The sequence below is a fragment of the Pseudophryne corroboree genome, chromosome 8, assembly GCF_028390025.1.
Source record: "Pseudophryne corroboree isolate aPseCor3 chromosome 8, aPseCor3.hap2, whole genome shotgun sequence".
Classification (NCBI taxonomy): domain Eukaryota; kingdom Metazoa; phylum Chordata; class Amphibia; order Anura; family Myobatrachidae; genus Pseudophryne; species Pseudophryne corroboree.
In genome coordinates this window covers 65,679,159-65,692,240 of record NC_086451.1, presented here as the reverse complement: position 1 = coordinate 65,692,240, position 13,082 = coordinate 65,679,159, and the positions used below count along the sequence as shown (strand labels likewise).

The following is a 13,082-nucleotide window of genomic DNA, read 5'->3' as shown; positions in this document are numbered from 1 at the left end:
CCGGCCAGTAAATCGCGGTCCCAGGAGACGGACTGCACCGCTGGCGTGGACACTGTACTGCACAGGGACCCCACTATAGCCACCAGGGCTGGGAGCACAGGTCAGATTTTAACAAAGGTCCGTTTTACCTAGGCTCCACAGAACTCGGTGGTGAGGACCAGCATAGGGGATAAGGTGCTGACCTGCAGCCCCTCCGCCAGATCCGGGCGCCATCTACTGCTGGTGTTCCCGCCCTGGAGCTGCGTTTCACTCTCCCTCACTCCCCTAACAAGAGATTTTGGCGCCATCTTTACAAGTAGCTGCGTCTGGTCTCCGGGACTGCAGGGCATTGTCTCCTCTGTAAATCTGCCTGTCTCATCAGCGCTGTGATTTTACAGGCACTTAAGTATTCTACATGTCATATTAGATAGTATTAGTTAAGACCAAGTGTACTTCTACCTGAATATTTAGTACAAGTATTCTGAGATAGACATCCATAAAAAAAAAAAATATATATATAAAAATATATATAAATATAGATATATATACATATACACACGTGCACACACACGTATGTATGTGTAGTTTTACTTGTCCAGTGCAGTTTTATTGTTTATCTGTAATAACTTCTGCATTGTACGTGTGACTGAGTGTGCCTGTAGCTGCTGTGTGGATTTCATTCTCGTGTACCACACTTCTTGCTATCACTATATTATGTACTCTGGGGGGATAGTGCTACACAGTATATACTGTTTTGTATTTTTTACTGTGTATTTCAAGCACTTCATACCACTTTAATTCTGTTTGTGTCCTGTATTTACTGTCCTATAAATCAGGGGGTTATTTGCAGGTATTGTTTTTGTCTGGCTATATTGTACTGTTATGCTCTTAAGATACATTCCCTAGAATGTCTGCCACACAGGGCGGGAAATCCCCGGACGCTTCTGCATCATGCAGTGCTTGCACCAAGGATAAGTTTTAGCTGATGGTTCAGGCACTGGGTGCCATACCTCTCCTAGTCAGCCTGCAGCACCTGTGGCCAATTCAGGAACCACCTTGGGCAGCGTTCTCGAGTATTCGGAATACACTTGTGACACGTATTACACCCTCTGTGGGACCCCCTGTGCCATTACAGCCACACATTGACCCTGTAGTTAATCCGCCATGGGCTGACACGGTCTACCCAGATACAATTATTAAATCAATCTTTGGTTAGACAGAAATCTACTCCACGCCCTTCTGGGGTCAAGGGGTTATCTAAGCGGGCCGCTTCATCCTCACAATCCACTAATATCTCAGATAATTAATCTGATGAGGATGGGGAATATACAGATCCGTCAGACACTGATACAGTAGCTTCTAACGAGGAAACTACAATTCAGGTTAATGTTCCTGACCTAGTGGAGGCTATTAAGCCGATTCTTCAAATTGATGATGATAGATCCCACTACTGCGTCTAAGAAACCTGATAAGTCAGAAAGTTACTAAAGTAGTCTTACCACATTCTGACCATTTCATTGACATATGTCAGGAATCCTGGTCGTCTCCAGGAAATACATTTTCCCTGCTCGTAATCCTATCCTTGCAGAGTTTAGTAACAAGTGGGAAACTACGCCGCCGGTTGACTCTCATGTCACCCGTCTTGTGGGGTCTTCTACCCTACCTAGTGTTCACGCTAGGCTGTTTTAGCAGGGCGCCGCGCCCTGGCCGCTTTTTTTTTTTTTTTAAGGGCAAAACTCGCCCTGCCCTTTCTGTGGCACCCTGCTAAAACAGCTGCCCACTTCCTGCCCTCCCAGCAAGTAAAGATGCCGTGCGCATGCGCGCGGCATCCATTCATGCTGAGAGAGCTTGGGGGAAGCCCAGCACCTCCGTAGGTGGTGCTGGGCACGCCCCCAACAGTGACGCCGCCGGCCGCGTCCCCCTTTTTTATGTCTGTAGGCTGAACCACCCACTTACTACACGTAATGACCACGCCCCTATTTTGTGTGGCCCCACCCCCTTTTCGGCGCGCGTGCGGCTTCGCCTCATTGAACAAATTTGTGAGTGTCCAATTTTCATATGGAAACCCTGCGTTCTATTGTACTGGCCATGGAACCCAAGGACTATATAGTATCCCTGGACATACAGGATGCTTACCTGTATATACCTATTGCCATTTCGCATCGGCAATATCTGCGTTTTTGCTATTGGCAACCTACATTATCAATTCCAGGCTCTGCCATTTGGACTGGCAACGGCCCCTCGGATTTTCACCAAGGTTATGGCCGTTATGACGGCCCTTCTCCGTAGTCGGGGAATCAGGATCCTGCCGTATCTGGACGACTTGCTAATTCTGACGAACTCCCAAAATGTTCTACTCGGTCATCTTGAAATGACGGTCCAATTCCTACAAGCCCACGGTTGGCTCTTCAACTGGAAGAAGTCCTCGCTGGTCCCTGCTCGGAGCATGGTGCACCTGGAGGCCCTGCTGGACACACACAGCCAGAGACTGTTTCTGTCTCCAGAGAAGTCCTGAAACTTCAGGACAGGATCAGATACTTCCTTTCTCGTCCAAGAGTGTCCATACGCGATGCAGGTACTAGGCCTCATGGTGTTGGCTTTCGACATGGTAGAGAACACTCCATTTCATTCCTGCCCTCTGCAGAGGTTAATTCTCTCCAAGTGGGACGGCCTGCCTCATTGAATCAGTTCTCAAATGATCTCCTTGACTCCGGAAGTTCGTCTGTCACTGTGCTGGTGGCTACAGGACCAACAGTTGAGCAGGGGCCGTCCCTTCTGGATCTCCAACTGGGTCCTACTGACAACGGACACCAGTCTGCGGGGTTGGGGCGCAGTGCTGGAGCACCACTCTCCAGGGTCGGTTGATCGTGGAGGAATCTCTTCTCCCGATAAACATTGTGGAATGCGGGCAGTGTTCAATGGTTTGACCCTTGCCCTGCCTCTGATACAGAACAGGCTTGTTCAGGTACAATCGGACAATGCCACCATGGTGGCTTACATAAATCATCAAGGGGGCACCCGAAGCTGCATGGCAATGATGGAAGTGTCCAAAATCCTTCGTTGGGCGGAACGCCGTCTGCCAGCAATGTCTGCAGTGTTCGTTCCGGGAGTCCTTAACTGGGAAGTGGATTTTCTCAGTCGTCATGACGTGCACGCCGGAGAGTGGAGTCTTCATCAGGAAGTCTTTCAACTCCTAGTGGACAAGTGGGGTCTACCAGATGTAGAGCTGTTGGTGTCTCGACACACAACTACAAAGTTCCGGTCTTCGGATCAAGAACAAGGGATCCTCAAGCAGCATTCGTGGACGCACTGGCAATTCTATGGAACTTTCGGCTGCCATATGTGTTCCCTCCAGTGTCACTCCTGCCTAGGGTGCTACGGAAGTTCAAGCAAGAAGGAGGAATACTACTTCTAGACGCTCCAGCGTGGCCCAGATGGCATTGGTTCTCAGACGTGCAGGGTCTCTCGATAGAGCGTCCTCTTCTACTTCCTCAGCGCCCAGACCACCTCGTTCAGGGCCCTTGTGTTTACCCAGACCTGCCCAGGCTGGCTTTGACGGCGTGGTTCTTGAAGCTTCACTCCTGGGGGACAAAGGATTTTCCGAGGCGGTTATCCAAACTATGCTGAAGGTCCGCAAACTGGCTTCTGCAAAGATTTATTACAGGGTCTGGAATTCTTACTTCACCTGGTGTGCTGCTGTGAATTACAACGCATTCAAGTTCAATGCTGCCAGATTTATGGCTTTTCTGCAACAAGGTCTGGACTTAGGCCTTCGTCTGGCCTCCCTCAAGGTTCATATCTGCCTTGTCGGTGTGGTTTCAGAGGAAAATTGTGTCTATTCCGGACGTTCATACTTTCACTCGGTATTTTACGGATTCAGCCTCCCTATGTCCCTCCTGTGGCTCCATGTGATCTGTTGGTTGTTTTAAATGCCCTGCAAGAGTCTCCATTTGAGCCTCTTGAGTCTGTGGACCTTAAATGCCTTGCGCTTAAGGTCGTCTTTCTGCTGATTATTGCCTCTGCTAGGAGGCTGGCGGACCTAGGCGCTTTGTCCTGTCGTCCACCCTTTCTGATTTTTCACCGTGACCGGGCAGTTCTTAGAACTCGCCCCGGTTATCTAAGGTGGTGTCATCTTTACATCTTAACCAAGAGATTGTGGTTCTGGCTTTTATCTCTTATGGTTTGTCCTCCAAAGAGAGGTCTTTGGATGTGGTACGGTCTCTCCGTATTTACGGGAGAGGTGCTGTCTCTATCAGGAGGTCAGATACCCTTTTTGTACTTTTTTTGGTTTTCGCAAACATGGCTGGCTTGCGAATAAGCAAACTTTGGCCAGATGGATTAGAATGGTGACTGCACAATCCTATGCGCAGGCTGGTGTCCCAGCTCCTGCTGCTATCACAGCCCATTCTACTCTGTCTGTTGGACCTTCCTGGGCGGCCCGCCGAGGCGCGTCCGCTGAACAATTGCGCAAAGCGGCTACGTGGTCCTCAGTGAACACGTTCATTAGGTTCTATGCCTTTGATACTTCTGCCTCCCAGGATGCATCCTTTGGACGCCGGGTTCTTGTGCCCGCTACGGTGCGTCCCCTCCTATGAGGAACTGCTTTAGGACATCCCCAATGTATTCCCTGTGGAACACCGTGTAACCAGCTGCAGAAAAGGAGATTTATGGTAGACTTACCATAGTTAAATCTTTCTGCGAGGTACACTGGTTTCCACAGGGCGCCCACCCTGACGCACTTGGCTTCTTTGGGTTTGTATGGCATTAGCCGCTGGTCCCTTCTCCTCCTGTCGTGAGAATGTGGTTCTATGTGACTAAGATCTGCCGTCTCTTTTACCTGCTACTGCATTGGACTGGTTAACTAAACTGAGCTCCAGTATCGGGAGGTGGGGTTATAGAGGAGGCGGTGCAGTGCATCCTGGGAACAGTCAAAGCTTTAGCCTGTTGGTGCCTTGGATCAAGATCCAACTCTACGCCCCGATGTATTCCCTGTGGAACCCAGTGTACCTCTCAGAAAGATTTAACTATGTAAGTCTACCATAAATCCCCTTTTATTTCACCATCCTACAATGGATCCTACCCTTAAGTGTTGGAGAAAACTTAGACGTCTCCTCTTTTTTCAGTCCAGGTGCCTCATTACTCATGCCCCTGATCCAAAGTAACCGCCTGCTCTGTCATTGCCTTCTCGCTTTGTTTGGGTCCTTTTAGGGCATCTCCTGTTTGGGCTAATTGGTGGATGCAGCAGGGCTACAGTCCTTTACAGACCTCTGCAGTGCCTTTTGGTCTTCTGTCTAATTTGTTTTGAGTCTACCTCCAGGTTAATCATTACTTCTCCTCATTGCCTGCCTGAGAGTGGGTTTGGATCCAACTCCTTTTTGAGTCATTATTTCTCTCAAAATCAATCTAGAAATTTGATATCTAATTTGTATCAAGCCTGTCTGGCTGGTTTCATGGGCACTATGCTAAGTTGTGACTGCGTGGCACAAGGAGTTATCCAGGGAATTGACGGAAGACCATTGGTCGCAGATATTTAGTTATACATTTGTCCGTTCCCCCTTCGATACAGGTGCTAGACGCAATGCAAGAACCTGTCCCGCTGGTATAGACACCTGGTAAATAACCATATACACCTGAATCTCTCTGATCTCTGCTGAAGGAGCGGTCAATCCCCGGTCACTTCACATTTGGTGGCTCTACCTGGTGTTGGCTGATTATTGACGGCTGATCCGCGCACTCTTGGGAAAGATCAGTTTTCTCCCGCTCTCCGAGAGACACCGGAGTTCTGGCTTTTCAATTTGATGGATATGCCCATCTCGAAATTTAAGATGTCCTCTACTTCACCATCTTATGAACACAGCGAGAGCAGTTATCCCCTGCTTTTGGAGGTACCCTGTTCGCGTGCAGATGTATAAATGTACATAGAAAAGAAGAGGAGGAATAAAAGACAGAGCACAATGTATAAGGAAAGATAGAATGAAATATGGGATGGGAAGGAGGGAAATGTGATGGAATTGCCTCCATGTTAAATGAGGTAGAAGAGTGGTGAGAATGTGAGGTGAGTAGAGTAACCAGGAGATTCCTTGAATTCCAGCCATCGAACCATTTAGCTGCGGTAAAGGTGGAAGATGCCTGTTCATTCACTCTGCATTTTGTTAACTGAAAAAAAAAATAACTATTAATACTTCTACTTTTGAAAGCCTTCTTACTTTGCAGCATTTTATCCACCCTTGCCTATAACATTTGCACAGCACTGTTAAAAAAAAAAAAAAAAAAAAATATACACACACACACACACACCTAATATTAACACTTCAAACTGAAATTCATCTGAATTCAGGGAATGTTAGTTCCAAAGTATTGCAATGGTTTGTTAAGCTGACCAGCTTCTTCATGGCCATTCCCATTTGGTCAGTCCCTACACTGACTTTCAAAAATATGAGCTTTGCGCTCGGACATTTTTTGGATCTCAAATACACAGTATGCTTCTATCATGGGTTTAGGCCCTGTCTCACTCTTTTAAAGAGATAGGAACCACACCCAAGCATATCCGTTAATAAACACCTGAGGAATTTCTTAACATTTAATTTACATATGGACAATAGGGGTGCAAGAAAAAGTGCGACCACAAAAATTTTATATAAACAATAGGCTAGAACCCACAGCACTCGTACATCCGCGGTGCCAGTGGTATTGTGACCACACCATTTAAATGAAAAAATCGTACAAATTCAGCACTCGCCTAATATTAACACTTCAAACTGGAATGCATCTGAATTCAGGGAATGTTAGTTCGGTTTTGTTTTTCAGTTGACAAAATTCAGAGTGAGTGAACAGAAGATAAATGTAAATCAAATCCGTATTTGGTGTGACTACCCTTTGCTTTAAAGTCCGCATCAATTCTAGGTACACTTGCACAGTTTTTGAAAGAACTCAGCAGGCAAGTTGTTCCAAACATCTTGGAGAACGAACCACAGATCTTCTGTGGCTGTAGTCTTGCTCATATCCTTCATGTAATCCTAGACGAACTCGATGAGATCAGGGCTCTGTGTGGGTCGTATCATCACTTCCAGAAATCCTTGTTCTTCTTTACGCTGAAGATAGTTGTTATTGGCTGCATGTTTGGGGCCATTGTCCTGCTGTTTCCCGCGTCATTTGACACTACTTCCGGTATTTGGAAAACATCGGCCATTAACTTCCGATCCGGTGGAGTGCATACTGGTAGTTAGGCAGCAATTTAATATAAATACATATTATAGTAGTTTATTTAGGTACCAGACACTAGGATTGGGTAGCCGGACACTAGTTTACTGCTGGGATGCGCATGGGTTGGGAGTGCCCCTTTTATTTTTATTATTTTGTGGTCTTTAGTCATGTTTAAAATGTGACATCACTTCCTTTCCCTAACTAAGGTGTTTGGGAAGGAGTTACTAATTAGCATGGGGGGTATTATAGGGAGGCTCAGACGGGATGAAGTTGTGCGCCGGGACCCCGCTCGCTTAAAAACCTGAGTGGGAATAGTCCCTAACACCCATAGAGTGGGAATAGAACCTGTGGCGAACAAGGGGCTTTGTAACACTCTTCCCCGGCCGGCAATCTATTCTTTTGGAATCCCAAACGCCAGTCACACGAACCCAGCCCCAGCAGACTATGGTGTATGTCTATTTTTTTCCAATCTATGGATGGCTATGTCGTGAGGAAGGTCACATTTAGTGTGCAAAACGTCAACACAATATGGTGACTTGTGAGTAATAAAAATGAATCTCTTGCTACGTTGAGAAGTTTCTGGTGAGTGCACCTCATTTATATACAAATAAATATAATATGCACCTGGCTTATGGTTACATTTATACTCAATCACAGCCCTGTACAGCTCAGTTACATGTACATCCCCCTGCACTCGGGGACTGCCTTGCCCACACATGTACAATTCCCTCCCCCAGCACTGAATACCATCACAGCCCTGCTGACGCATGTAAATCCCCCATGCACTCACTCCCATCACATAACACTGCATTTGGCCCACTTGGATCTAGCATCTACCCTACTCACATGCCTGATGGCAGGTACCAGTAGGAAGCTGGATGTAGGGAGTAGTCTATGCAGGTTACTGCTGCCCTCCCACCCCACACTTCCTGTGCATTCTATATACATCCAGAGGAAGTCTGCATTTGTGCAGCTGGCAGTCAGCAGAAGCCATGCCACATCAAACACGAGCTCCATCCAGGCTCATTGAAACAGCCTGGCACCTGCGGGTGCAGCAGCCTGTGCAGAGAAGGAGAGAAGGCTGTCCCAGTCTCTGAAAAACATATTTGGTTTGTCCAGGGTGGGTTCCTGGCCACTCAGACACCCCTCCGGGGTGCGCCACTGTACTGTACATCCATCGTGTAACACTGCTCTATATGGCCTTGTGTTGACGGGTCAGCTTTCAACAGTGTTTTCTCCTAAGACTTTCTAGTTGATGGCTCATGCAAGCACATATGATTTGTTGCACAGTGGTGCTTATTGCACAAGGTCACTTCCAATCAATAATGAATAGCCATTGTTTATTCCGAACCAAGCAACTCTGCATTTCAGGAAATAGTCAATGATGTATCTGCTCGTTCTTCTTGGAAACACCTTAGTCAAGGGCTTAATGACTGTATTTGGTATATCTTTTCCTCTAAATATAGAACTCTTGGCTTGTTCCCATATTGCACGTTTAATCTTTGCTAGATAGAAGGAACTGATGTGGTCTCTAGCCCAGTCCCAGGTTCACAGATTATGTCCAGTGATTAAATTACTGATTATGAACCACTATGAAGCTGAAATACCTCTGCTGGACCCGTTATATTTTGTGGACTCTAATGGAAAAAAAAAAATAAAAAAAAAATATATATATATATATATATATATATATATATATATATATATATATATATATATATACATATATATATATATACATATACATATACATATACATATACATATACATATATATATATATACATACATACATACATACATACGTATATATACGTATATACACTGCTCAAAAAAATAAAGGGAACACTAAAATAACACATCCTAGATCTGAATGAATGAAATATTCGTATTAAATACTTTGTTCTTTACATAGTTGAATGTGCTAACAACAAAATCACACAAAAATTATCAATGGAAATCAAATTCATTAACCCACGGAGGTCTGGATTTGGAGTCACACTCAAAATTAAAGTGGAAAAACACACTATTGGCTGATCCAACTATGATGTAATGTCCTTAAAACAAGTCAAAATGAGGCTCAGTAGTGTGTGTGGCCTCCACGTGCATGTATGACCTCCCTACAACCCACACAAGTGGCTCAGGTAGTGCAGCTCATCCAGGATGGCACATCAATGTGAGCTGTGGCAAGAAGGTTTGCTGTGTCTGTCAGCGTAGTGTCCAGAGCGTGGAGGCGCTACCAGGAGACAGGCCAGTACATCAGGAGACGTGGAGGAGGCCGTAGGAGGGTAACAACCCAGCAGCATGACCGCTACCTCCGCCTTTGTGCAAGGAGGAACAGGAGGAGCACTGCCAGAGCCCTGCAAAATGACCTCCAGCAAGCCACAAGTGTGCATGTGTCTACTCAGATGATCAGAAACAAACTCCATGAGGGTGGTATGAGGGCCCAACGTCCACAGGTGGAGGTTGTGCTTACAGCCCAACACCGTGCAGGATGTTTGGCATTTGCCAGAGAACACCAAGATTGGCAAATTTGCCACTGGCACCCTGTGCTCTTCACAGATGAAAGGTTCTCACTGAGCACATGTGACAGACGTGACAGAGTCTGGAGACGCCAAGGAGAATGTTCTGCTGCCTGCAACATCCTCCAGCATGACCGGTTTGGCAGTGGGTCAGTAATGGTGTGGGGTGGCATTTCTTTGGGGAGCCGCACAGCCCTCCATGTGCTCGCCAGAAGTAGCCTGACTGCCATTAGGTACCGAGATGAGATCCTCAGACCCCTTGTGAGACCATATGATGGTGCGGTTGGCCCTGTGTCCCTCCTAATGCAAGACAATGCTAGACCTCATGTGGCTGGAGTGTGTCAGCAGTTCCTGCAAGACGAAGGCATTGATGCTATGGACTGGTCTGCCCGTTCCCCAGACCTGAATCCAATTGAGCACACCTGGGACATCATGTCTCGCTCCATCCACCACTGTCCAGGAGTTGGCGGATGCTTTAGTCCAGGTCTGGGAGGAGATCCCTCAGGAGACCATCCGCCACCTCATCAGGAGCATGCCCAGGCATTGTAGGGAGGTCATACAGGCACGTGGAGGCCACACACACTACTGAGCCTCATTTTGACTTGTTTGAAGGACATTACATCAAAGTTGGATCAGCCTGTAGTGTGTTTTTCCACTTTAATTTTGAGTGTGACTCCAAATCCAGACCTCCATGGGTTAATAAATTTAATTTTCATTGATAATTTTTGTGTGATTTTGTTGTCAGAACATTCAACTATGTAAAGAACAAAGTATTTAATAAGAATATTTCATTCATTCAGATCTAGGATGTGTTATTTTAGTGTTCCCTCTATTTTTTTTGAGCAGTGTGTGTGTGTGTGTGTGTGTGTGTGTGTGTGTGTGTGTGTGTGTGTGTGTGTGTGTGTGTGTGTGTGTGTATATATGTATGTTTATATTATATAAAATTTTTATTTATTTTATTGGCATTGTATAATAAGTCCTGGCTTTATAGGTTATCTAGTATAAATATACGTGTTATGTTTTAAATGAAGGTACTTGTCATAAAAAAAAAAAGTCATTGTTTTTATATCACTTTAGGCCCAAACTAGGGTCAAGCTAAATTACTTGGACCAAATTGCCAAGTTCTGGGAAATCCAGGGATCGTCTCTGAAAATTCCAAATGTGGAGCGCAGGATCCTGGACCTGTACAGCCTGAATAAGGTGGGAACACATGTGTGATGTTCTTTCAATTGTTTTGCAGTTATTTAGGCAGCCTTCTATTCTAGCCTGTGCAATCAGAAATCTATGTGTGTGTGTGTGTATATGTATATGTATATGTATGTATGTGTGTATGTATATATGTGTATATATATATATATATATGTATATATATATATATATATATATATATATGTGTATATATATGTATGTATATATATGTATATATATGTATATGTATATATATGTATATATATATATATATATATAAACAAATATAGAAAACCACAGCACTCGCCACCCCAGAAGCGGGGTGCAGTGTCTGCACTCACCACTCATAGGGTGGGGTGCATGCAGCCCATGGCCACCTACCCAAATACATACAAAATAGAGAATTCAGCACTCACCATAGCAAGCTCACTTGTCCTCACAACATCAATAAATAAATAAATGATGGGGGTTTAGTTGGTGGATTGGCCAATGCACGGAAGCCTGCATACCGATTTTCAAGGTACCCCACCTTCATGCAGGTCCTACACTATCACAAAGCCTAAAGAATTAAAACCTGGCAACTGTATCACATATAATATAACTGCAAATATGCCCACTAGGTTTAATGTATGCCTGCCACATATCTAGTGGCTTTTAAAGGCATACTAGTCACCTGACACAGCCGATAAATTGCTAAGAAACAGCTGACACAGGTTTAGAACAATTAAGATTACACAGGGGTGCATGAAAAGGCCTGTGACCATGGTTAATAAGAGTTAACCAAAGATTAACCCCAAAATATACAAACAAATATAGAAAACCACAGCACTCGCCACCCCAGAAGCGGGGTGCAGTGTCTGCACTCACCACTCATAGGGTGGGGTGCATGCAGCCCATGGCCACCTACCCAAATACATACAAAATAGAGAATTCAGCACTCACCATAGCAAGCTCACTTGTCCTCACAACATCAATAAATAAATAAATGATGGGGGTTTAGTTGGTGGATTGGCCAATGCACGGAAGCCTGCATACCGATTTTCAAGGTACCCCACCTTCATGCAGGTCCTACACTATCACAAAGCCTAAAGAATTAAAACCTGGCAACTGTATCACATATAATATAACTGCAAATATGCCCACTAGGTTTAATGTATGCCTGCCACATATCTAGTGGCTTTTAAAGGCATACTAGTCACCTGACACAGCCGATAAATTGCTAAGAAACAGCTGACACAGGTTTAGAACAATTAAGATTACACAGGGGTGCATGAAAAGGCCTGTGACCATGGTTAATAAGAGTTAACCAAAGATTAACCCCAAAATATACAAACAAATATAGAGAACCACAGCACTCGCCACCCCAGAAGCGGGGTGCAGTGTCTGCACTCACCACTCATAGGGTGGGGTGCATGCAGCCCATGGCCACCTACCCAAATACATACAAAATAGAGAATTCAGCACTCACCATAGCAAGCTCACTTGTCCTCACAACATCAATAAATAAATAAATGATGGGGGTTTAGTTGGTGGATTGGCCAATGCACGGAAGCCTGCATACCGATTTTCAAGGTACCCCACCTTCATGCAGGTCCTACACTATCACAAAGCCTAAAGAATTAAAACCTGGCAACTGTATCACAAATAATATAACTGCAAATATGCCCACTAGGTTTAATGTATGCCTGCCACATATCTAGTGGCTTTTAAAGGCATACTAGTCACCTGACACAGCCGATAAATTGCTAAGAAACAGCTGACACAGGTTTAGAACAATTAAGATTACACAGGGGTGCATGAAAAGGCCTGTGACCATGGTTAATAAGAGTTAACCAAAGATTAACCCCAAAATATACAAACAAATATAGAAAACCACAGCACTCGCCACCCCAGAAGCGGGGTGCAGTGTCTGCACTCACCACTCATAGGGTGGGGTGCATGCAGCCCATGGCCACCTACCCAAATACATACAAAATAGAGAATTCAGCACTCACCATAGCAAGCTCACTTGTCCTCACAACATCAATAAATAAATAAATGATGGGGGTTTAGTTGGTGGATTGGCCAATGCACGGAAGCCTGCATACCGATTTTCAAGGTACCCCACCTTCATGCAGGTCCTACACTATCACAAAGCCTAAAGAATTAAAACCTGGCAACTGTATCACATATAATATAACTGCAAATATG

General features: G+C 45.1%; 1 protein-coding gene across 3 annotated transcripts in view; it reads left to right on the top strand.

Annotated features, from left to right (window-relative positions):
- The window catches only part of LOC134948527 (lysine-specific demethylase 5C-like), a 137,815-nt gene that overhangs the window by 53,838 nt on the left and 70,895 nt on the right, over positions 1 to 13,082 (top strand). For all 3 annotated transcript variants that reach the window (XM_063936554.1, XM_063936552.1, XM_063936553.1), the window contains exon 4: positions 10,782 to 10,904. In XM_063936554.1, coding sequence (XP_063792624.1) covers positions 10,782 to 10,904 — 123 coding nt within the window. The remainder of the gene's footprint in view (positions 1 to 10,781; positions 10,905 to 13,082) is intronic.